The 23328-nt window shown below is 38.9% G+C and overlaps 3 protein-coding genes across 3 annotated transcripts in view; 1 reads left to right on the top strand and 2 right to left on the bottom strand.

The window, feature by feature from the left end:
• Window positions 1–3529: 3529 nt before the first annotated feature.
• leap2 (liver-expressed antimicrobial peptide 2) lies at window positions 3530–6133 on the bottom strand. Its single transcript, XM_007561745.2, has 3 exons — window positions 5838–6133; window positions 5320–5507; window positions 3530–4045 (listed from the first exon to the last, which is right to left on the bottom strand). Exons 1-3 carry the CDS (start codon window positions 5913–5915, stop codon window positions 3991–3993), a joined length of 321 nt encoding a protein of 106 aa, XP_007561807.1. The 5' UTR covers window positions 5916–6133; the 3' UTR covers window positions 3530–3990.
• Window positions 6134–12444: 6311 nt separating this feature from the next.
• Window positions 12445–16289, bottom strand: bmp15 (bone morphogenetic protein 15). The gene is made up of 2 exons (XM_007561744.2): window positions 15563–16289; window positions 12445–14033 (listed from the first exon to the last, which is right to left on the bottom strand). Exons 1-2 carry the CDS (start codon window positions 15900–15902, stop codon window positions 13060–13062), a joined length of 1314 nt encoding a protein of 437 aa, XP_007561806.1. The 5' UTR covers window positions 15903–16289; the 3' UTR covers window positions 12445–13059.
• Window positions 16290–20012: 3723 nt separating this feature from the next.
• Window positions 20013–23328, top strand: part of shroom4 (shroom family member 4) — a 69123-nt gene continuing 65807 nt past the window's right edge. The window contains exon 1 of the mRNA XM_007561742.2: window positions 20013–20265. Coding sequence (XP_007561804.1) covers window positions 20143–20265 — 123 coding nt within the window. The 5' untranslated portion in view covers window positions 20013–20142. The remainder of the gene's footprint in view (window positions 20266–23328) is intronic.

The raw sequence follows: 23328 nt of genomic DNA, 5'->3' as shown, positions 1-23328 counted from the left end.
CTGGTCCCATCGGCAGGTTGATGTATGTGATGTTTTACAATAATAAGAAAAAGACACTTTACACTGCAGCACAAAAAAGAAGAAAAGGAGATAATTAAACAATTTGTAGTCTATAACTATCTTGAGTAATTTACAATTTAAGTCGATAAGTTAACATAACTGTGCTAAAAATAGAGAAGTATGCAGTTAAGCTGTGCTAAGCTAAGCAGGCTAATGGTATGAGTAGAAAAATTAGCATGTGTCGTAAGCCAGGGTTTTCCACACAGCAAACTGACTTCTTCACATGCTTGGAAAGCTTTAGATAGCCTCTGAAGGTCCAGACGGAGCTGTTAAACAAGTGCCAACTAGGAGTTCTTCGACCCATCTCTCACATACTCGAATCAGCACAGTCTGCGTGAGGAACAGCGTGTGCAGGACAGCAGCGCCAGATGACTTCTGCCCAGACTGGAGAGGAAGAAGAGGCCAAGTCAACATCAGGCCATCGCAGCGAAAACATTTTTTTACAAAAACACACGAGTGAACAGTAAACAGATTAGAAAACCCCAACACGACCAAACAGTGAGCCCATTTAACAGCTGTTGGCACCTACATTATAGTTGATGAGCTGGATTTGAACAGTTTGGGTTTATGCTGAGATTGAAGCACACATTTAGGGAATCCATTATGGAATCAGGGGACTAAATGTTCCCTGATTTGCAAAACTGGTAGACATTCCCCTGAAACATTTGAAGCTGTAATGTGAGGAAAAGGTGGTTTTGTAAAGTCGTTGCACGATTGTGGGATAGATAGAAACAGAAGCCACACTTTTCAGATATTGAAGTTTGATATTTTTAGGCCTTCACGACCTCACTGTTGGTCTGCTTGCTGCTTTTAAACAGTTCAAATCAGTCAAAAAACACATCTCTTTCTCTCTTGCCTTTCAGAATGCTTAATAGCTTCTATGTAAATGTGATTTTTATGTCCAAGGTCAATGCAAAGGTGAAATCAACAGAACTTTACCCTCACACACTTGGCTCGGTCCAGTTATTGTGAAAGACTGACAATTTAAACACCAGCGGCTCTTTGACTTTTAAACTCTTGACAGCGGCTTCGCTCCCTCGAGTGGCATAAGAAAAAATGCAAGAAAAAATGACTCAGATGTCTTGTCATTATCCTGCAGCAGATGTTGCTTTATGATTCACACGCTTTCCAGTTTAGTGCTGGAATCAAGCTGGTGTGCTGCTCCCACCAGAGATATGCAGCAAGATTCTGTTCATACATTTGTTTCACTTCCAAATCGCTTTTGTAGGGAATTTCTATCCAAGTTGACCAAAGGTGAGAAAAAAGAAGGACCAATCTGTGTTAAACAAGGCTGCTGGTCCTGGGCTCTGCAGGGGTTTTCAAAGTGGGAATGACAACCAGCTACACACGCAGAAACACCAAATCTTACCACGAACTGTTGTGCAGTTTTCTAGTGCCGATATCTTAGTACACTTGAAGTAAGACAAAACTAACGAGAAGTTCTTCAGAAGCTTTGTTTTTAAGTCAACAATTCCTTTAATATTGATGAAAAAGTACTAGTTCAATCGACAGATTACTTCACTTATGCCAAGATGTTTTCACCATGTTTTAAGTGAAATAATCTGCCAGTGGAACTAGTACATTTTCATCAATATTAAGGAATTATTGACTATAAACAAAGCTCCTGTATCTTGCTGAAAAGTTTTAGTTTTGTCTTATTTCTGATGTGCTAAAATATTGACACTATGCCATATAAACCAAAAATACTCAGTAAGATTTTGTGTTTTTGCAGTGTTTTATTTCTGTGAAACTTTTTTCTGCTGCAATACTTGACCTTTGATTCACTCAAGACAATAAATTTGATTTGAATTGAAAAAATGCACTGAAGGAGGATGTGCATTTCAAAAAATGCCAAAAACACTATAAGAAGTACATAAACAGGGCAATGTCAAGTTTAGCCGAATCGTTAAGGATGCTTAAAATATTAACCAAAATTAATCAGTCATCCTATATTAGGACCTTTTTAAGCACAAACATACCAAACTCCATGCAGCAGATGTTTCCATGAGCGGAGAAGTCTAAATAAGTACTAAACAATTTGTAGCAGTAAAATTAACAACCAATCAGCCTCAAGCAACTCACCACTGAATTTTGTACGTCCGTAAAGTTTTCATCAAGTTTAGGATGTAAAGGGCAGATAAATAGCAACAATGGCTGGATGAATGAAAGGGTTGATGAAGTTGGCTAAACGTATGCTGTTACTGTTTCTTGTTCCTTCTCTTTTCTTCATGTCGCGCCCTGAAGAGATTCATGATGTCTCCCCACTTTGCTTGACAGTTATGAGATGTATGTTTTGTTTTTTACAGGCATGCTATGCGTTATGGCCTAGCCCTAGTATTTCCACTTTGGTTTTGTCTGCCGAAAGACGCAATCAAGAGAGTTGATGCATGGAAAGAAGGGCATCTATTTAAAATATTTTAATCTCTCTGCCTTTAGAATGACTGAAAATAATGTTCTGCTCCAAACGTGAACCCAAATGTTTGATTAGCAGCTGCTGCCATTTTGTTTTTCGCTCTGTGCGTTCCAGAAACGTAACTCACACCATGAATGCAAAAACCTTCTGATTGAAAAGATGAAACCGAATCCTTTTTCAAAAGCTTTTATTTGGCTTTTCTTCCTCTCTTTTACATGTTTGTAACACCGTACAGTACAATGATATTTAGATTTAAAAAGTGCAGTCCAACTAAAATCTCTCTCTGACACACAAAGTGTGCAAAACATCAGACTCCGCCTGCCGTGTGCGTGATGTAAACTCTGCAGGCGTGTTAAAAAAAGGACTCTAAACCCTTCTATTGTCAGGGGATAGATGTGCAAACGTTAAGGCTGTGCAGCTCGTGGTTATGAATTGGATCCATGTTGAGGGCTTGAAGAAAATCAATTCAGGGTGATAAATTATTCTAGACTGAACCAAAAATAAGAGCTAAAGACAAACAGGAACAATTTTGACATTTAGACAAGGAAGGCAAATAAATATTTCTGAGATTTTATCCTGTAAACAAAATTATTTCTCCCTTTAGAACTTAATATAGTTTATCGTTGCCAACTTGAAGTTTGATCCATGTTGCCCTGTTCTCTCTTAGTCTTTTGTCAGCTGTGCAGGACTCAGCCTCTTCTAGAGAATAAATAATGATTGGTATTTTGAAGAAAAATCTGTAATCTTCTGTTGAAAGTATTTCAGTTTAGGGTTTCCGTGCTCTGCTCTGCTAATCACATCACTTTATGTATGTAGGTTATCTTCTGCTGCATAGACTTTCTTGAGATAAAAGCAATGCATGCGTACTTCAAAACAGCATAATGACGTCAACTTCTGACGAAGATCGGAAGGAGCGAAGGTCGTGAAAGTCTCTGTGCTGCAGATCGGTTCCTGCTCCTACCGTCTGTCATTAGAATAAAACTACAGATAAAAGACAACCTAAGAAAACAGTTTAAGCCAGTTCTGTCCAGAAGACATAAAAATGGTGGGATTATGTCTGTTTTTTTTTTCTTTTTTTAGGGGTCATTATTGTTATATCACAAGAATCAAACTGAACTATCAACCAACCCTGTGTTATTAGGAAAGGTGTGTGGATACAAAACTCCATCACATCATTTGTAGAATGAAGTTCAAGGCTAAAGTAACTTGAACATCCCAAAAAGAAAAATCTTCTTCTTTTGGGCGATGGCTTAAAACTTTTAAATCATAGCACCAAAGTCATTTTTGGTAACTTTCCTCAGTTCATACAAAATTATGCATATATTTAGCTGTTTGTATACATTTTCTGGTAGTTAAATTGGCAATAAATCCAAGTAGCTATGCAGATATAATACTCATATTTATAAATACAAATTCAGATAATACAGATAAAAATAAAGTTTGTATCCTAGTTTTCAGAATGCATCCAGATTGGGGTTGTACGCTGATGTAAACTCGCTGGTGGCGTCCTGCAGGATCTAATATTTCATAGGCTCTGACGAGGGGCGTTGGTTTGTAGAGCAGCGTCCCTCCCTGAGGACAGACAGAAGTTTTTAATGTCATGAAAAAATACAGTACATGACTGAATAATTAACAACAGTAACATGTAGCCCCAACACATCCTGGTCATTTTTGCAAAAAACAAAACGAACAAAAAACACAAAGAAAAAGCAAAATAAAATTATTTTTTTAGAAAATCTATCAAGACTCTAAATTTCTTTGCTTAGAGTTTTGTTTCTTTCATGAGAAATATTTAATCTCCAAGTTGTTCAGAATTACACAAAACATAAGGCAATATATGAGGCAAAACCCCCGATTGTTCTTAGCTATTTAAGCTAGGCTACTGAGTTTTTAAGCTAGCAGGTCAGGGTCTATTTTTGCTGATGATGCAAGTGTAATAAAATAAAGGTTGTTGCTCTATTTTTGTTTTGTGAGGTAATAATCAAATACAGAGTCTTTTGATGAAGTCATGTCAACTTGGAAAGCCAAAGGTCTCTGACTTTGAATGCAACACGGCTGCCGTGAATTCAGAATATAGCTAAAACTAGAAGAAAACTGTTTGCTCTTCGGGCATTTTGTTTCTTACTAAATAAGTTGCGCACATGGTATAGTACAATTTTTTTTTAGTATTTAGATAAATAGAAGGAAAAAATACACTAGTTTCGCCTTGAATTAGCTTCAGCAGTGATTACGACTAATGGCTACTCCCAAGCATTATCCAAATGGAAATTAAAACAAATTCAGCTTAAGTTACTTTATGACACTTGTAGCCTAGATCTAAATTTTTTGGATATGAATCTAAATGTACGTCAGTTATAAAGTTTAAAACTAGTTAAATGTTTTGGCTTAGTAACATTTTGTCCAAGCTATTGGGCCAGTCACTAGTTTCGTTAGTAATCCCTGTGACATAACTTTAAGTGACGTTTCTCTCCTTGTTCCTTTATGCTGTGTTCAATTTATAATCCAAAGTTTTTATTTTGAAGTTTCAAGTTGGAAAAATTAAACAGAAATTAGCCCTCAGGAAGGCATGAGCATGAGCAGTACATGTAAAATTTAGTGAAAGTTGTAGGAATAGATGGTTTGTGGATCTCATTAGTGCCCCTGTATAATGCATAATCTCCATCTGTTAACCCGCGTAGATGCATGAATTACCAGGTAGCTCAATGCTGACCCAAGAAGTAAGTCCTAGTGGATTTAAAAATTTTCCCTACTACCTGAACTTTTAACTCCTAGTCAGGCACCCTTCTTAGATACGGTAATGATGCATCACAGTTTGATTTCTGAAAATATAATTTTTTTCCTGTTACCTGCAGAGTCCAGTCGCGCATTCAAAGTTGTTTTGGCAGAAAGCTCCAGATGGTTTGCTGCTCATGATCCTCCATAGAGGGGTCATGCGGGCAATTCTTTTCAGCATGTGCTCTGTGTGTTCCCCCCTTACGTCTTGGATCTGGTCAGAGCCAGACTGGAGCCGTGATACCAGCGGACCTGCGTGTGCCTGGCAACCGCACAAAAAAGAAAATGCACAGGAATGTCTATTAGTTGTTGAAAGTTCATCACAAGTCGATAAACTACCATGTTGATTTTGATTTTCTGTCTCTAAGTTATTGGATTTTGGTGTGTAAGAGCAAAATCAATTTAGGTGTATAAAATTTGAGCAATGTAATGTCAATGTTTTTAACATCTTCCAATGATGATCATCTACTTTTTGGAAGATCAACTGAATTTTCTATTTGTAACTTAAAACATTTTAAAATCAGTATGTATCTCCCCTAAAATAGCCACAGAAAGATTTCCCACATTTCAATCAAATGAGTAATCTCCTTACCTGCTGTGCCAGCAAAAATACTGCAATGCACATCACCACCAATGCTTTTCTGTGAGTGAAGAAGCTTTGCTGTTCCATCCTTTCAATGGACTTAGAAAAAGTTGGGTCGGTTTCTTTTATCTCTAAAGACCTCTGGATTTATCCTGGACCAGGTGGATTCCCTGATGTCCAACGATGAATCGAGAACTCAGCAGGAGAACTTGGCTGACTCTGGAAGTGAAGCAAAAGTTTTCAGCTTTGCTGAATGTACAACCCAGATCTGCGTGACTGAGTAAACCTGTGTGGGTCGGGTTCTCCTTTATATAGTAAGGCCAAGATCCCAGAGGGTGGAGAACACGAGAGAGGGACAGAGTTCCAGTCCGTGCAGTGTAATTATAACCTCCCACCCCCTGCACCCTTGTCTGCCTTTATCTCTCTTTTTTGTCTAATCGAGACATGGTGTGTCTGCAGAAAAGTGTCGTCATAAATCAAACCATCAACCATGTTCAGCAGAGTGGAAAGTTACTGGAAAAACGATGGTTCCAGTAAGAGACTAACTAATGTTGACTCCATTTTCAGACATAAATGCTATCAGTATGAGAAAATCCTTGTACTGTTGTGCATCAGCTATACTGCATTAGTCAAATTCAGCTCAACAGTCATATACAATATGCTGTAACAAGTGCAGTTCAGGCGACACAAAGGGACCTCAGCATGTCACATGTGTACACATGTGTGCGATTCATACATTTAAGTGTTAGCTGAGGAGGCAGGTCTGAGCATGCTGCTGTTTATTTTGTTTTGAGGAAGAATTTGGTCAATTTTTGCTGTAGTCATTTGTAGGAATGTCCTTTAGTCTACAAAGCAAACTAACAAAAACAAGAACTTTGTAGCATCTGTGTCCTTAAAAGATAACAATGTGAAGATCATTGTGTTCTGTTCACATCGACTAGATGGAACAACTGGATTGTTCCTCCAACTCTCCTTTTACTGTAAGAATATTTAAAAATACCATCTTTAACAATAAATTATGTAACTTAAAGGTGAACATGCTCCTGAGTTGAAGACATGCATATTTCATCATATAAATTCCTGTAAGTTTTGTGTTCACCAAAAAGACTGGTATGAACTGTGTGTGTCATAATTTATCATCAAACATGACTCATCAGAATGACCCTAACAGGCTCCATGGGATGATGAAACCTCCAAATGGAGAAGAGCCTCATTAGCACCCTGCTAATGTCAGGGTTAAGGATGACATTAGCAGGGAGCTAATACTGTTAGCTCCCTGCTAATGTATTGGGTATTGGGTTAAAAATGTAAGTTAGCCTTAAATATGTTAATCACAGGTCTTACATTTTGTCATGTCAGGACTACTTAACCTTATATATTCTATGTAGTTTTATTCTTGCAGGATTTTTCTATCAGGCATAAGTCAAACATCACTCACTCCATTCTGTGACTCAAGACAGTTAAGGATATCAGTAACAAACTGCTAATGCTTGCTAGCTAGCAAACAGGCCAGTAGAAGCCAGGATAGCTCTCTAGGTAGCTAGAGAGCCATTTACTATCAATGTTGAGTCAATTTCTAGCTCTCTAGCTAGCCATATGCTATCTCCTTTGCATATAGCTAGCTAGAGCCATATCACAATTGCAATAACACATTGAGCTTCACGTGTTAGGTAGCTAACTAGAGCGCTAGTTAGCTAGCCCTGCTACTCTTCAGCAACTGTCATGGCTTTGGTGTGAGGAACTACACCAGAGCCACAACAGTCTAATTACAGCTCTCTAGCTTTGGCTAGCAACCCATATGCCATGTGAAATGCGTAAAACTGCTGCCGAGAGCTACAAAAAGACCCCAGAAATTTTATAGTTTTGGTCTTCTGCATTGCTTTTGTACATCTCTTTTTTTATTTTTTTTTTTTTTTTTTTTTTTAAAGTCTTAGATTTGAGTTGGTGAAACCTGCATAAAGTCTGCATTAGGCTAACTCAGTATATTCCAGAAAAATATCTGAATTGACAGGACAGAAATATCGACTATTAAAACATGTGCAACAATATGACTAAAGTGCTGATTCTAATGTTCCACCAAACATTCATTCAAAGGTCACAAAGAAGAACTGTGGCGTTCTCAGAGAGACTTGTCATTATCAGATGTGTCTGATATGAAGGTTGTTCCAGTTTCCCCTCCAGTACTAATATTTGTTAAGAACGTTTTTAAAAAGTCTGACTTCACCATGATCTCTGAACTTTAAGCTGAACTCAAATTCCACTTTGCATCCCGATTGTTGGCAGGTGTCAGACATGACCACATCTGACTGGCTTTCAGTTCATGTGTCGGCTGTGTGTACGACCCAGGCTAATGTTCACAGAAATAGGTTACTCAGAAAGTCCCTAAATTTGAAGAGGCCTTGACTAAAGGCCAATATCTCTGATAGCCAGTGTGGTAACAGTTCAGCTGCAATAATGTCTGACACTTCTTTTTCTCAGAAATAATAATAAGAAGTAAATAAAACATAATATGTGGTATTAAGAAATTTATTTTCACTTGAAATTATTTAGATTTGCATGGTTTAGCTCTTGAGCATGACAGGTTAGATTTCTACAGACAAAATGATAGATATTCTAAAAATGCAATTTTTGTAGTTTCAGGTCCCAGACACTTGTTCAAGGGATTGCCTGAAAGCCAAAACTACACTGTCATAGTAAGAAGAAAATTAGCTCATTTTCAGTTTAACAAGTCTTTTATGCAAATGAGCCAAAGAACTTGATAACTATACCAGAAAATTTACATTGTATTCACAAATTTACTTGTGTACCGGAGGTTGATTGGGATTATGTTATAAGTTGCAAAATACCAAGCGGAAAGATCTTGTAATCCTTTGAATACTAATTTACATGTCAAGAAGTATTGCACCATATTTGACCTTTCACCTAATTTAGTTGACCTTCTTAAGGTTACTTTAGTTTGTCCGTGCTGGAGTTTTAGGTCTGTTCACAACATGATTTACAAAATATGACAAGCATCAAGTTAAATGCATTGAAACATTATATGATCCTTTTTTAATATGTTATAAATCCATTACATTTGGAAATAATCCTTAGTTTACATATTTGTTAAACTTGTCACCATGTAATGATAGGATACATTAGAGATAATCTGTGAATAAATCAAGCTCCTCTGGTTCCTCTCTGTGCTCCGATGGCCTCCTGAAGAAATACACCGCTCGGTAAGAAACAGCCAATCAAGCTCGTGTATGTGCTTAACGTGGTGAACTTGCTCTGGCCTAACAGAGAGCAAGGGGGAAGCTGTGAACAGCATGTGTATAAGCCTGATTGACAGCACTAAGTCCCTCCTCCTGGCTCTGATTGGTTGTTTCTGGTGTATTTCTTCAAACAGCAGAAGGACCGCAGGGATGACGCAACAGAGCTTAAATCATTTTTTAATTACCCGTCTCATACTGTAATAGTGACAATTTTAACAAATATGCAAAAAGCATAGTTTAAAAAAGTTACATACTCCAGCTTCAAACCTTGAGTGTCATCCTGTCTTCAATTATTGAAATGCATTTTGCAACCTTAAATTTTTAAAGTAGTGTTGATTTGTTTCTTTACATTGGCTGTCAAATTGGAAGTTTCTCCTATGTTATCCCAACTCTGCCTCTGATTGGTTTATGGTAACCACATGATGACTCTTCACATAGCATGATTTAAGAACGAGCCTTAGAACATTTTGCTTGACCGGGTCAGAATAGGCTTCATCTACCTGTCAGATCTGGTTGTGATTAACGTTTTTTTTTTTTTTTGCATTGTAGTCTAATTTTTGTGTGAATTTCCTATAATATTACGGTAACTTAGTGACTTCCTTTAGCAGCATTTTCTTTTGTGTTCCAAATATAAAGTGATGAAAAAACCCAATACATCCAAAAGACCAACCCAGAACAATGGTTGCTTGTGTTGAGATTTCCCCATCAGCAAAAAAGACTGAGGTGTGAAAGCAGATTTCCATTTGGCACCATGAAGGAGTCAACAGCTTGATGGGATCCCTCTCAGATGTTAAATCCTTTTGTTCGGGAACGTCAATTATCCCTCTCCCCCTAAGATAAACTGGCGATTACTATCAATACTCCTTTGTCTGACAGGCATAAAACAATAAAAACATTACACCGAACATTGTCATTTATTCTCAGAATGCGTCTAAAAAGTGACTGTATAAGCACAAAGTCTCCCTTGTTGACTTATTTCATCACCTCTTACATTTGGATGAACAAATACTTCATTTCTCCATTAACTACCCAGAATAGACGAGGCTGCTCTTTTTGTCATCGCTGGTTTTCTGACTCAGACTGTCTGTTTGCTTCTCTTGTTGGCACCTTCTAGAGAAACATTTAAAGGAACATGCAGACTTGTGTGTGTGTGTGTGTGTGTGTCCCTGTAGTTTCTGAACTGTACACCCGTCCGAACAGATCAGGACTGACCCTAGAAAAAAGGCAAACAGTTTCTTGGTGGAAATGTTGGTGAGGAGGAATTGAACATGTTTCACATAGTGACTTGAAAACAGGCTGCAGATGACCATGACCGAGGCCCGTGATTTTTACGTGTCTAATTCCACTCGTGAGGGTGACCCCAATGTGTGTTTGTGAAACCACAAACTGTAGATGTGGCCTTTAAGGTGGATACCCGTCAGTGCAGGGAGGTTGGCAAACAGTGGTGACTGATATTTTTGTGCCCTACTTAGCTTCACGTTTCAGTGCTGCTAAAAGACCAATCCTGCACATTTTCTGCAGCATAAACCAATATCCTATACCTATGAATAATTTTCTTGCTGGGTATTGTTTGATATGAAAAAAAAAAATAGTTAAAAGATCAAATTTAAGATTTTGTGGTGGAGAAAAAAACAGTAGTGAGGTTGAAAAATTTGCTGTAGCTTCCAGGCAGTTCCAGGCATATTGAATTTATCTCTATCAAATAAATCTGTGACTGTAATTTGAGATGATTCATCCTTCTATCTTGTGTGACCAACGTAACCACAAGAAGCATTCTTTCTCCTGTTTACTCTCTTCTCCTTTATGTCGATTGCTGTGTCAATGGGTTATCTTCTGAATGTTCCCTTTCTAGATCTAAACATGTGATGTATTTGACTATTTGTAACCAGTTAACCTTTTCTGCCCTTCATGTGAATGTTACGTGTCATTCCTAAAAGGCTTTTCCTGATACAGAGGTCAGGAAGACGGGAGAGCGAGATCAGCTTGTACAAAACAGACACTCAAGACGCAACCTAAGCTTTTCTGGAGAATATCTGGGTCATTTGAAGTATGTAATTTTAAATTAATTTGCCTTCTCGGAAACTAAATGCTGCACGCTTGTTCCTGTGCAGTTTTCTGACAGAAGGGCACAATCTGGTGGGTGTACTGTGGTACTGCATCTTCATTTTTGGAAGTGTATTTTGGTTTCCTCTCAGAATAAACTTAGTTCTTATATGTGGTTGGGTTTTAAGATAATTGTGAGAGAGTACCATCTTTGGGTATAGTTTAATATGTTCTACCCCGTTGGCTTGAAAAACAATGAGCCACCCAGTCTTTGGGTGAACCTGCCCCACCTTCAGGTTCATCCAAAATATGTGTCCCTTATATAATTCTCCCACTTCTGTTTTTTTAAATTAAGGGGTCACACCTACATGCTTAAGATTAAACAGATTTGCATACTCAAAGATAATTGGAGCAAAGAAATGAAATGAAATGAAATTTTATTCGAATGATTTAAAAAAATGTTTGTACTGACAGAAAAAAAAAAAGCTCTCTAAGCAGCCACATCTTTTGGACTGCCAAGTTAAATTTAACTTGTTAGACTCAACTTGGATTACTGCCTGAAATATAATTTAAAAAATGTTAAAATTCACCAACAGCCTGAACTAGTCTGGTAAAACCAAACCCATTACCCCAGCTTGAAGCTTGTTTGGAAAAAACAAAAAACCCATTAAATTTAAAGTTTTGTTTAGAACTGCACATCTAGGTCCTACAGGAAGATAAAGTCACTTTAAAAAAAAAAAAAAAGAAATATTCATTTTAAAAAAAGCAAAAAATCAATATAACAGACAACTGATCGTCTTCATGATTGTTACAAAACAGAGTCTTCAGTCAGAAGCTTCTCCAATATGCCAATATAGCATTACTGGAGATAATCTGCCCACAGCTTTTGGCATCTACAACTCTGAAGAAAATATGAGTTAAAACTTAAAAAATTCCCTCTGGGAGTAGTAAAATACTTTTGAATTGAATAAACCATTCATTTTTAAAATAATTGAGTGCAGATATATCAATGTCTCCAATGACAATCTGAAATAAAATTGGTCACCTGAAACAAGTGGGAGCCATCATTTCCATACTTTTAACAGAGCATTTAATGCAAGTCAATTGAGTTGTAGCATCCCATCTCCAAGTACCTTTCTATTAAAGAACAAACGAGAAATATCTGAGAGAATTCAAATTTTCTGAGAGTCATTCTTTTAGGATAAAATTGTTGATCCCAAAGTTGATGACTTAGTAAGGACATCCTGACATACATTTCAAAGAAAGGGGCTTTTAAACCATACAAATGAAACTTTTGGTTTTGGACAACACACAGAGATAAGGCTTTAGAAAATATGCTTTTTATTTTATTAATCACTTTCACTCATAATAAAAATTGCACTCTCTTCTCCCGTCCTTTTAACATCCAACGCCGTCATACCTCCTCATCATATTCAGTTGGTGCCCTCTGGGACATCCCAGTGGCAGCATAAAGTTTTCTTCAGGAGATTCTTTTCATAAATACATCCAAAACAGCAAAAAGTTCAGTTTGTCGACAGCAACAATGTAACCCTGCAACCCCCTGAGTAGGTACGTCCAACATGGCTGATGCCTTGTCCATTAAAATACCCCCCACCCCACTTTATCTTTGGTAATATAGTATAACAGAGGAAACTGGCCTTCATCAGTGGTGCCACATCATCCAGAGCTTTCTTTTCATACAAAAATATTTTTCGGTCCGCTTGAGCCCTGTTGTGAGGCACAGATCAGATTTAAAATGACACCGGACAAAAAAAAGTAAACTCACACACAGAAACTGCCTTTAAAGTGCTTTAACAGTGATCGGAAACTTCCTGCTTTCAGTCTTGAACTAATCACACTAAGCCCTATTCAACTCTTCCTGGGTCAATGCGTTAGTGCTGAGCAACTGAGTCATTGGGCACTGCCTCGAGTCTTTAACGACACGTACAAGACTCAGCCACCATGTCCTCCAGCTCCCTGTAGTCCACCTTCTTCTTGTAGACAACCAATACGCTCATGGGCATGTACTTATAGGGAACGCAAGACGGTGGAGGGACGTCCCCCACTCCCAGCTCTTTGATGAGTGTCTGGATGATGGCGTGGTTGGGCGAGTGGTAGCCATAGTGGAGCACCCTTGGGCAGTCCCCTTGGCAGTATCTGGGATTGTAGGCCCGGGGAGCAATGAAGTAATGACCCAAGCCGAGTTCGTTGAACGCCAGGTTGAAGGAGTGGAGCTTACAGCGGTTCTTTGGGACTTCAGTTTTGCGTTTGAAGTTTGAGATGTCGGAAAAGATGGATGCTGTAGAGGAGGTGGAGGAAGACAAGGAGGAGGCGAGAGCGTCTTTCAGCTCATCCAGAGAAGAATCTTTGACCTCTTTGGAGCTACGCCGGCGGCGAATCGTAGGCTGCTCCCACCACCCGACTTGCCTCATTAGGTTTTCCCCTTCTGCCCCAAGCAAGTCCCCCATCCACTCCTTTACCTCCCTCTCTTCCTCCAAATACAGAAGAAGAGAGGGGACTTCCAGCTGAGGTTCGCCGCTCAAGCCCCTTCTACCCCAAAGAGGAGTCCACCACCACGAGGGACTGGCGTCCCCGTCAGCAGGCTCTGCACACCAATACTGGGCGATGAGGGTGAGGTGTCCTTGCTCACCTTGATCCTTTTCCTGCGAGATGTGAGCACTGACATGTGCCGTGATGTCCGTCTCCGTCCAACGCTGGTGGGGCTCCAAGGTGACCAGGCTGCTGGCGCCCAGTGAGGTGATCTGAGCCCTGCAGAGGGGCGGCTCTACAGCTTGGGTGGTGCCCGAGGGTGTGGAGGAGGTGCGCAGGTGGACAAATGAAGCTCTGACAAGCTGCTCTGAGGGCAGCGTGTCCACTTTGTATTGTACAGTGAAGGTATAGGTGAGATCTGAGAGAAATTGAGAAAAATTTAATTTTCTTTTCTTTATACAAGAACAAAATCAGCCTCAAATTAGAACTTCAGGATCGATTCTCTTATTTGGGCCTTTGATCTAGATTCAGCAATCAGTGTTCTAGAATAAGGAAAAAATGTATGCAGATCCTTGTCTGTTAAAGGAAGCTTTAGCCACAGTTTTTCCACACTTTCTAAAGGGCTTTCAAAAATGTTCTTGATTTTTGCTGCTTATCTGTATGAATGCAAAAGAGCAAGCAGTGCAAAGTGGATAAAAAGGGTACAAAGGAAGTCGTTTTACATCTATAAAACCTACAGGGCTGAAGAAGAGGACTCAAAGAAGAGGACCGGAAGGGGTGACTGTCCAACCAAGACAGGATTCATCCTCCAACTGATCAACAATTGCATTTTCACCTGTAGCCAAAGTCTGAAGATGAAGTTTAAAACAAGACTTAAAACTGATTTTAGTGTCCAACATCACTTGAACACTAAGGTTGGTTGAATCTTTTTCACAAAGGATTCAACCAATGCTGAATTCAGATCATCACTGAACTTGATTGAATCTGTTCTGGATTTGTCTTGTAATTTTTTTAGGGTTTTTTGGATCTCATTCCACTGACCCATGAACATAAAGACAGAGTTACTTTGAATTAGCCAATAAACTTATTTCAGTACAACAATAGATGGAATTAGCAGTTAATGGTGAGACCACTGGTGATACAGGCTGCCTTCAGATACCCAGGGTTGGTCAAATAGACTGATGAAATAGACTGAAGATGGAAACATCAACCAATACAATCAATCCAAATTCAAAAACCAGTAGTGCAAGCTAGTTGATATGGATAGGAGTTGAGCTAACTGCCATTGACAAGTGGGCAAGATACAATCCTCTTTATTTTGTACTCAGACCCTGTAGAAATATTTCCACTGCATTAAGTTGGACATAACTTTTGATATCAAATATTTAGTTTGAAGCAAATTCTCAAAAGTACAATTTATTTTTTAAATTGTTGTGCTACGATGTAACACAGCCATGCTGAATGTGGTTAGGTTTGGGAAGAAACCTGCTTTGCATGAAATTCCAACTGCTTTGACTGTTCTGTTAATAGTTCCAATTTCAAAACCTTAAAAGTTCACTTTTGAGAACAAATTGAATTCATAGCCATGATATCCTTCAATTTTTCCATTCATAAAAAAGTTGAAGAAATTTTTCCTACTTTTTGGATTGATAAACTGAACTACTACCCTTTCAAGACTTCAACATTTGGTTTAGATGCATTTTGAGCCTCCTGGCCCAGCTGCTTCAAAGTTATAGCCGTTTTTTTGGTGGGGGATGGGGTTACTTTTATAAAGTGACAATCAGGATACATTTTCCTCATAAATTGAAAAAAAAAGGTTCGAAAACTTATGATAGACTTTGTACCTAGATATTAAACTTGAATTATTTTTGGCTCCAGATTTTTCCAATCCAACCATGAATAGTACAGCTTTGCTTAAAAAAATGGACAAACTGTTTGTTCCTTCACCTCCTGAAGCGGGCAGGTAATGGACCGAGGACTCCGCGGGTCTCAGAAGGCGCACTGTGTTGGAGCCGAACTTCCGGTGCTGCTTGGGTCTGCCGTCTGGCTCGGCTGCGCTCCGGTACAAACTGAGCATGAACTGCAAGTTCTGATCGGCCTTCTGCTCGTCCGTCAGCGGCCGGTGGTGCGCGCCTCGGTGACTCCGTCGGCTGCGCCTCGGCGCGAGCTGGCCGGAGGCCATCTTCCGCCCGGTGAGGACTCCAGTGCAGGTGGAACATAACAGGTAGATGAAGCAGGTCAGGACGCAGACACGCAGGAAGCCGTGCTTTGCGCGGGTCGCCCTCATTGTTCGTGAATACAACCTCTGGTGCTAGCGAGCTCCACCAACGAGGCTATAGTCGGCAACCATCCTCCGCACGGCCGTGGGCGTGACTTACTGGCGCACCTGACGGCTGGCCATGTTGGACGTTTTCACTTCACTTCCTGCACCAATTGATGGGCGATCCCAATTAACCACTCGGAGGGGAGCGATGAGCCAACGAGAACGCAGGGAAGCCACGTGAGTGTTGCGTAAAGGTGCGTAAAAAATTGTAAAACTCCCACATTCTGAGGCACTTTTGGGAAAACATTACGTGGATTGGAACGAGACACAGAAAGACCCAACCATGTTGATTTTTTTTACCCTACGAAATGCACAATAAACTTTTTTGCATGAAAACTAGATAGGTTGACACACGTCTTCCCATAGCAGCAACACCAGTTTGGAGCCCTCAGTAGATCTTGTCTGGTTCTCAAATGATTTAATACAAATCAGTTCAAACTAAACACATCTGTGACCAATTTGGATATTTGAACCGTTGCACAGTTCAACCAGCTAAGTCCAGAATCAACCCTATGCAAACAATTAGCATGTGACCACTATAAGACATCAATGCTTACTTCTTTGGTAGTTGATATGTTTTTCTGCTTACAGAGATTTTCTTGTAATACTAATCCTCAATAGAGGATTATGCTTTGTTGTTAAAATCCATCACTGCATTCGGTATTTGCTGTAGGACACAATGACAGTTCCTGTTTAGAACCAAGAAACTAATAAAAATACACAACTTATCACACTGTGTGCTAGCTAAAGCAGGGTGTGTAAAAAAAAAATCACAATTTATATCACTGAATAACATAATAACTTGACATGGTCATTTCCTCTATGACCTAGTGTCAGTGTAGAATATGTTTGCATTTACACCTATATTTCAGCATTGCTCCAGTTTATATTTGTTTCTAAGCAGCTTAATTCACCTGACATGGAGTAGCTGGCAGAACATGTTTAGAAACATCTACATTTTCATATGCCTGCTGTATTATTTCCTAAATATAATAGCAGAAAACATATTAAGGGTTTCAGAATCAATATACTTTGTAACATAGATTTAATAGCGTTGATAAGTTTTGATATTTTGTGCCTCTTCTTAAAAAGAGACATAGTTTGATGTCTTTTTCTTTACCAAAAGGAGTGGACTCTGTTGCTGTTTAAATATGAAGTTGTATGATAGAACTGATTTGTGTAATGGCCCAAAACAAGCTTACAAAACAAGTGAACAGCAGAAACCCAACAGACCAACAGCCTTGACAAAATCCAGACCTAATTGAAATTAAAGAGTAGATCAAGTTTCTCAGCATACTTTGTACTTGCATAACTTTAACACCACTAGGGGGCAGAATAATCTTCATTATTGTCATCATGCATGGATCTGCAACCTGCAGGCTCCTTGGAGCTTTCGCAATGATTCTTGGCTAAAACTGATAAAGAATAAACTCATGTTTCTACATGTAGATATATTAGTAAATGCAGTATATATATATATATATATATATATATATATATATATATATATATATATATATATATATATATATATATATATATATAGCTAAGAGTACTTGTAATATTTTAATATGTTTTCTTATCATTAGTTTCCCTCCCCCATAATAATCAACGTCACATAAAAAGATTTATTCATCATCTTTGTGTAAAATTGTAGCTTTTTTTCATCTTAAAATGTAAAAATAGAAATACAATTGTGTTGGGGTTTTTTTTATTACAGCTAATGTCCCATAGTAAATAGGTGTCAAAAATTCAAAGTTGCCTTATTTTAAAGAAAAATAATTTGATTTTAGCAGCTGTAAAAGGAGATTTATTTAGTTGGATTGAGGGCAAAAATGGCTTATTATTTGGTAAAGAGTAGACTTCTAAGATGCCAACCTGGAGATGGTAGACTGCACAATATTCTGAGTAACTCAAACTGGAGAGGTTTACATCTACAGATTAAATCTGTGTTTTGTAGAATTATGTCCAAAAGAGGATGGACCTTTTCTTTTGAATCAATCTTTTGAATGTTATTTGCAATTCATATTTATGGTAATCCTACTGCTTTATGGCATTCTAGTTGTTTGTATGTGTGCGGTATGATTAGATGTCTCAAAAAAAAAGTTCCTGTCGTTACTGTTTAGTTTCTGATAACAAAACCAAACAACAGCAAAAATAATAATCGAAGAATGTAACCAACAACAAACTCCCCACAGTCCGAATTAAAAGGTGAGATGTCTGGACTTGTTCAAACATTCCTCCCTTCCTGTTTGATTCTGTTTGATGTCGTCTTTACTTCTCGTTTGCCTTAAAATAGCAAAAGAGAGTAACCCCCACCCTAGCCCACCACACATACACACACGTTGAGTCAATTGGCACTTTAATGCGGTGACATTCCACAACAGTGATTATCTCTAGTCCCAGTCTGCAGAGTGACTGTGGGAAAACTTAAGGCAGCAAGTGGTAAAGACGGGTATACTCAGGGAGGAAGAGATTTACAATGACTGAGGGCATCAAAGGTCGATGTGCCCGAAACGGCGCTGTCTGAGCTGAAAATAAATAAATAAATAAATACATACTACTGGAATTCACCAGCTGAAGCTTCTCACTCCCTAATCAGTCAGTTGTCTTTGGAACTAAGAAACATCCCCAAATTGAAAAAACTATGTTTTAATTTGATTGTTAAAACGTTAAAGATTTTTTCTGAAGCGCTTCCATTCTCGTGAGCGGTATCGCTGGTCAACAAATACTTCTGTGTCCTGCAACGAGGAGTTGGATGACTCTAAAGCTTACTCTTGTGCTTTAGAGTTAAAGTTTGACCTCTTTAAGAAATTGAATTCTGAAGTATGATGTGACTGCTTTGAAATTTTGCATACATGTACACAGTACAAACATTTCATCTTTGTCTTTTTTTTTTATCTTTGCCTGTTTTTGGAGGGAACCCCTTTTTAAAATAAATTGGCCTATTTATTTGGAGATTTTTGGAATTGGAATATATTGGATCATAATTAGAATGATTTGGAATATAATGAATTGAAATGGTGTTAGGTTTAGTTAAACCGGAAACCAGATTACTGTGAAGACATCAGACGGCTCATAATAAACAGACAACTTTGGCCTTCTTCCTTATTGATTTAAGAAAAAAAAAAAAATCAGGTATTTTCCAATCTAAATCCAACAACCAGTAACTTTAAAATAGCAGGAATATGTTCCCACTAGATAATGTAGTAGAAATTGAGGCTTTGGTTCAATGTTATGTTTTCATTTCTTTTTCCAGTTTTACTTGAAATTGTCTCAATTCCCTCCTAGAAACCTCAATACAGACCTGATTTACACACCTTTGAATAAAGCCCTTTCTATAGGGCCTTAAAAGTGATATATATTCATTTTTATATAAATTAAAAAAAATGTTCATGTGGTCATCTTTGCCTTTAAATGTGCAATTCTTGCCTAAAATCGCAATAAATCTGTATTATTGTAACAAAAATGTCTGAAATAAAATTTTCTGTTGTTTATACAAGTGTGTAAATTTTTATTTTATTTTTTTACATATCTGAAATAAACAAGAATAGACAATACCTAACTGTAAAACTACACAGATTTCCTTGTTTTTTTTCATATCTTTGTACCGTCGCTTTAAATTTTCCGCTTGATTTCCTATCAGTTATTCTATTGGATAGTCTTCTCTGATGGAGCTCTGCCATTGGTTGTCCGTTCTTTCAATCACAGCGCGCGTTTGCAGTTGTGGGAGGAGTCACTTTCCTCGCTTGGGAAAGGTGCTGGGGTAAAAGTTTTCCCAAAGTTTTCGGCTGGGTCGCCAGTGCAGAAATGAAACCGGAAATATTCGTCTCAGTCTCAAAAATAAAACAGTTGTTTTGCTCTATTTTTAGAAAAAATAAACTCCTTTAGCCAAATATTTGACCCAAGATATTTTTAAAGTAGGCTCTAGTACTATGCCCAGTTGGTCTGTTGTGACGAAATTATGCCAAAGTGCCCTTGTTTTACGAACAGACCGACCGGATGTAGCTGGCAACATTGCCAATAACTTTACACAAGGCGAAAAAAAGTTTTTGCCCTCCCCCTATTCGGGTTCACTCACTCCCGTTTTCCCACCATCCATTCGTTGTTGATGCTTGAGCGGTGATGGAGAGGCCAGAGGGACCGCTACCGGCGCCGCTGGGCTGTTAACCACCGGCAGAGAGAAGCCTCGGTACGGAGCGGCATGGAGACCGTGGAGCAGCTCGTCTCCTTCCACCACATCCAGGTCCAGCTGAACGGGGGCGCGCCTTGGGGGTTTACACTGAAAGGAGGACTGGAGCATGGCGAGCCGCTCATCATCACTAAAGTAAGCTAACAACACAAATGTTCTTTTAAAAAAACAAACAAACAAACAAAAAAAAACATTCTTCATACACAACTTCAGTTTGCCAACATTGCCTCCGCGTCTCACTGTAATGGAATTTTAAAACAGGGATACTGCTGCAAAAATGCATGAATGTTATGACTTTCATCCAAGGACTTTTGTTACTGTTGGTTCTGTTGAATTTAACTATTCGCAAACAGGTTGGACAAACGGGGGAGTCGTGATTGACTGCACTTCTTCAGTTTGTGCACCGGTTTAACTGACAGTGCAACATGTTTTATTATATGTTTTACACATATTTAAAGATGCATATATTATTGAGTACATTTTGTGCAGGTCATAAATCTGAAATTTGTTCAATAACAATTTGAAGTTAAAACCTGATGTTAAATATCAGAGTTTGAAGTGTTTTATTTCTTAAGTTTGATTCTTGTGCTCCAATGCACCATGAAATAACTGAAAAGGTCATTGTGACAGGTCAAGCAGATGCTAACGTTTAACTTTGATTACTTTGATGGATAAGTACATGATATATTACAGTGCACAGAAATTAAACAAAAAAAGTTAATTTTTATGCTTTTGTAAAACAAAATGCAATATGTATTTGTTGTACACCTTTCAGCATTTACATGTCGGTTTATTTATTGATTGAATTGTGGTGATTCTTAAAAGTAGTTTACATGGGAGTCCCCAGACAAAAAGGGACGTTGTTCCTGTCCATGATTCTCCTTTCAATTCCAGGCAAAACCCCCAAAGTGTTGACAGACGGCTAGAACCACTTCACAGAAGACATGGCCTGGGGCAGGAATGATGTGAGGGGGGGTTTGGTGGAATGGGGTTAGAGGGAGTCTGTAGGATGTGGGAATCCTAGCAATGAAAGATGCTGGTTATCTGATGGGGGCATTCTTAAAATATCTTTGCTTTTCACGTGGCTCTTGGATTACTTTAGTGAGTGGGGTGCATACACTGTCCTTTACTTTATAGCCATGCGGGATGACAAATGGTGTCGTGTTCCAAAGCTGTATGGGGGAAGTTTTAGGACATGACTCCATCTTGTTCTAAAAGTAGAGGACGGCCAAAGTATCCTCCTTGCCTCTTGAGGTGGTTCAGTCTCTGCGGGCGTTGAGCCACTGCAAACAAGAAATGTGTCTTTGAATTGCTGCAAGTAATTATTGCAGTGTGTGTTCTGCTGGGGGTGGCCTGGGCTGCCTTTTACCTCCGCTGCATCCCGCACACTTTATGGAGGACCTGTGGCAGCAGCTGCTGTGGTGGTGTAAACGTTGGCCGGTGTACGTTTTAGAATTCACCACAGCAGGGAATGGAAAGCCTGGCTCAGTCTTTTGGAAACGCCCGCGCGCGCACACCGAATGGCACACAGTAACACGGCCCCTGGGAAAATGTGACTGGAGGGTTTGGTGGAAGGGGAGAGAGACTGTTGCAGGAGATAAACATCAGACTGTGCTGGTGGACACAAAACATCATGGCTGTTTTGTGTCCATTGGTTCATTAGTCTGTTCCACTCAGAAGGCAATTGAGTGCTTGACAACGAGCAAATACGGTTCAGAGAAGGGTTTCAGGTGCTTAATGGATAGAGAACAACAGACAAGCTCCAGTAAAGGCGTGTGTGTGTGTGTGTGTGTGTGTGTGTGTGTGTGTGTGTGTGTGTTGAGGACATCAGTCACACTGTCTCGGTAATGGACTGCTGCTGAATGCCATCATTTCTGACTGGCACAGGTGTGTGTGAAGAAGGAATCAATATGCACGGGAGGATAAAATCTGTTTTCCAATACTGGAAAGAGATGATTCTGACTTGAACATTATCAATCAGTCAATCAAGTCTGAGAAACAAGGCAGTTCAAAGTACTTTACATCATGAAAACACAAAAATAAAGTCATAAAAACATCATACAGTCAGCAATTGAGAAACCAGTAACAAACATTACATTTTGTCAGATTTGAAACTCAATTATCTTAATGTTGATGTTAATTTCTGACCTAATCTTGTGAAATTCACCAGATCGGTTTATGGTGAATACCAGGTCACACATAGTTGGCGTCCTACAAAATCTGTATTATTTCCCCAATTCCACTTTTTCCATTCTAAGGCTGGGCGACATAGCTTGAAAATAAAATTTCTAAATTACATTTTTTTTCTCTATTTTTTTTCAAAAACTTGCTTTTATTTCAATCATCTCTTCAGTGAGTCCATTCTAATTTGGTAATTGATAACCTGTCTTATTACCTAGGAGAAATGGGCATCTATTTATGTGATCGCCAGAAAACAGACGGCACTCATTCAGACAAACCAATCAAACACCAAGCTAGCATGTTTGAGGGCGTTGAGCCTTTGTAGACATGGAGACGGGCTACACCAATTTATTGGCGCCGATTTCCTTCATTTTGGGAGATCGGTGATCTGCCGATTTTTATATGTGAAGCCAATCTTCACTGATTGGCTTCACATATAAAAAGCTGATCTTATCTAGCTTGGCAAAGGTCTAAGAGTCAACCACTGTCTTCTTTTGCTCTCCGGTGAGAAAGGTTCAACTGACAGATCGGCCCAACAAGTTATGTCATTTACAATTAACAATTGTTACCTCACTGTTGCCTACTCAACAACTTTTTTGCTATATTGAGCAATATTTTAGAAAATATTGGTATTGGAATTGGCAGGTTAGGCTTTTTAAAAGATTGGTAATCAGTGATCGGCCAGAAAACTGCAATCGGTGCAGCACTAGTTCAGGCCTCCTGAGTTCATTCGTTGCAGAAACTTTTGCTTCAGTTCAAGTCTACTCCAGGTTCAAGTCTACAATCTGCAATCTGAAGGCTTGTAATTGTGATACTCCTGCTGAATATTGCCAAGTGGACGTCGATTATTATTCACCCACACTTTCCTGAGTTTCCTCACTTCCTCACTGCGCCTCCACTGCTCTTTTCCAGCTTTAAGTTCTCAGTCACTAAAAATGTGAGTCAAGTGTTGGCATCGAGGGCAAGGCGAATTGATCCCAGCGGCCCAATATTTTATTGCCATGGAGGAACTGCATG

This window comes from Poecilia formosa, unplaced genomic scaffold, assembly GCF_000485575.1.
Source record: "Poecilia formosa unplaced genomic scaffold, Poecilia_formosa-5.1.2 Scaffold130, whole genome shotgun sequence".
In the NCBI taxonomy this organism is placed as follows: domain Eukaryota; kingdom Metazoa; phylum Chordata; class Actinopteri; order Cyprinodontiformes; family Poeciliidae; genus Poecilia; species Poecilia formosa.
Note: the sequence above shows the minus strand (reverse complement) of the source record. Positions and strands in the feature narration are given on the sequence as shown.

What these genes read in the sequence shown, in the direction of transcription:
- leap2 (XM_007561745.2), bottom strand. Translation starts at nt 5,915, where the DNA reads ATGGAACAGCAAAGCTTCTTCACTCACAGAAAAGCATTGGTGGTGATG. An exon ending in TATTTTTGCTGGCACAGCAG is followed by an intron (nt 5,508 to 5,837) that starts GTAAGGAGATTA and finishes TGCGGTTGCCAG; the next exon opens with GCACACGCAGGTCCGCTGGT. An exon ending in TGCGCGACTGGACTCTGCAG is followed by an intron (nt 4,046 to 5,319) that starts GTAACAGGAAAA and finishes GTCTGTCCTCAG; the next exon opens with GGAGGGACGCTGCTCTACAA.
- bmp15 (XM_007561744.2), bottom strand. Translation starts at nt 15,902, where the DNA reads ATGAGGGCGACCCGCGCAAAGCACGGCTTCCTGCGTGTCTGCGTCCTG. An exon ending in TTACCTGCCCGCTTCAGGAG is followed by an intron (nt 14,034 to 15,562) that starts GTGAAGGAACAA and finishes AATTTCTCTCAG; the next exon opens with ATCTCACCTATACCTTCACT.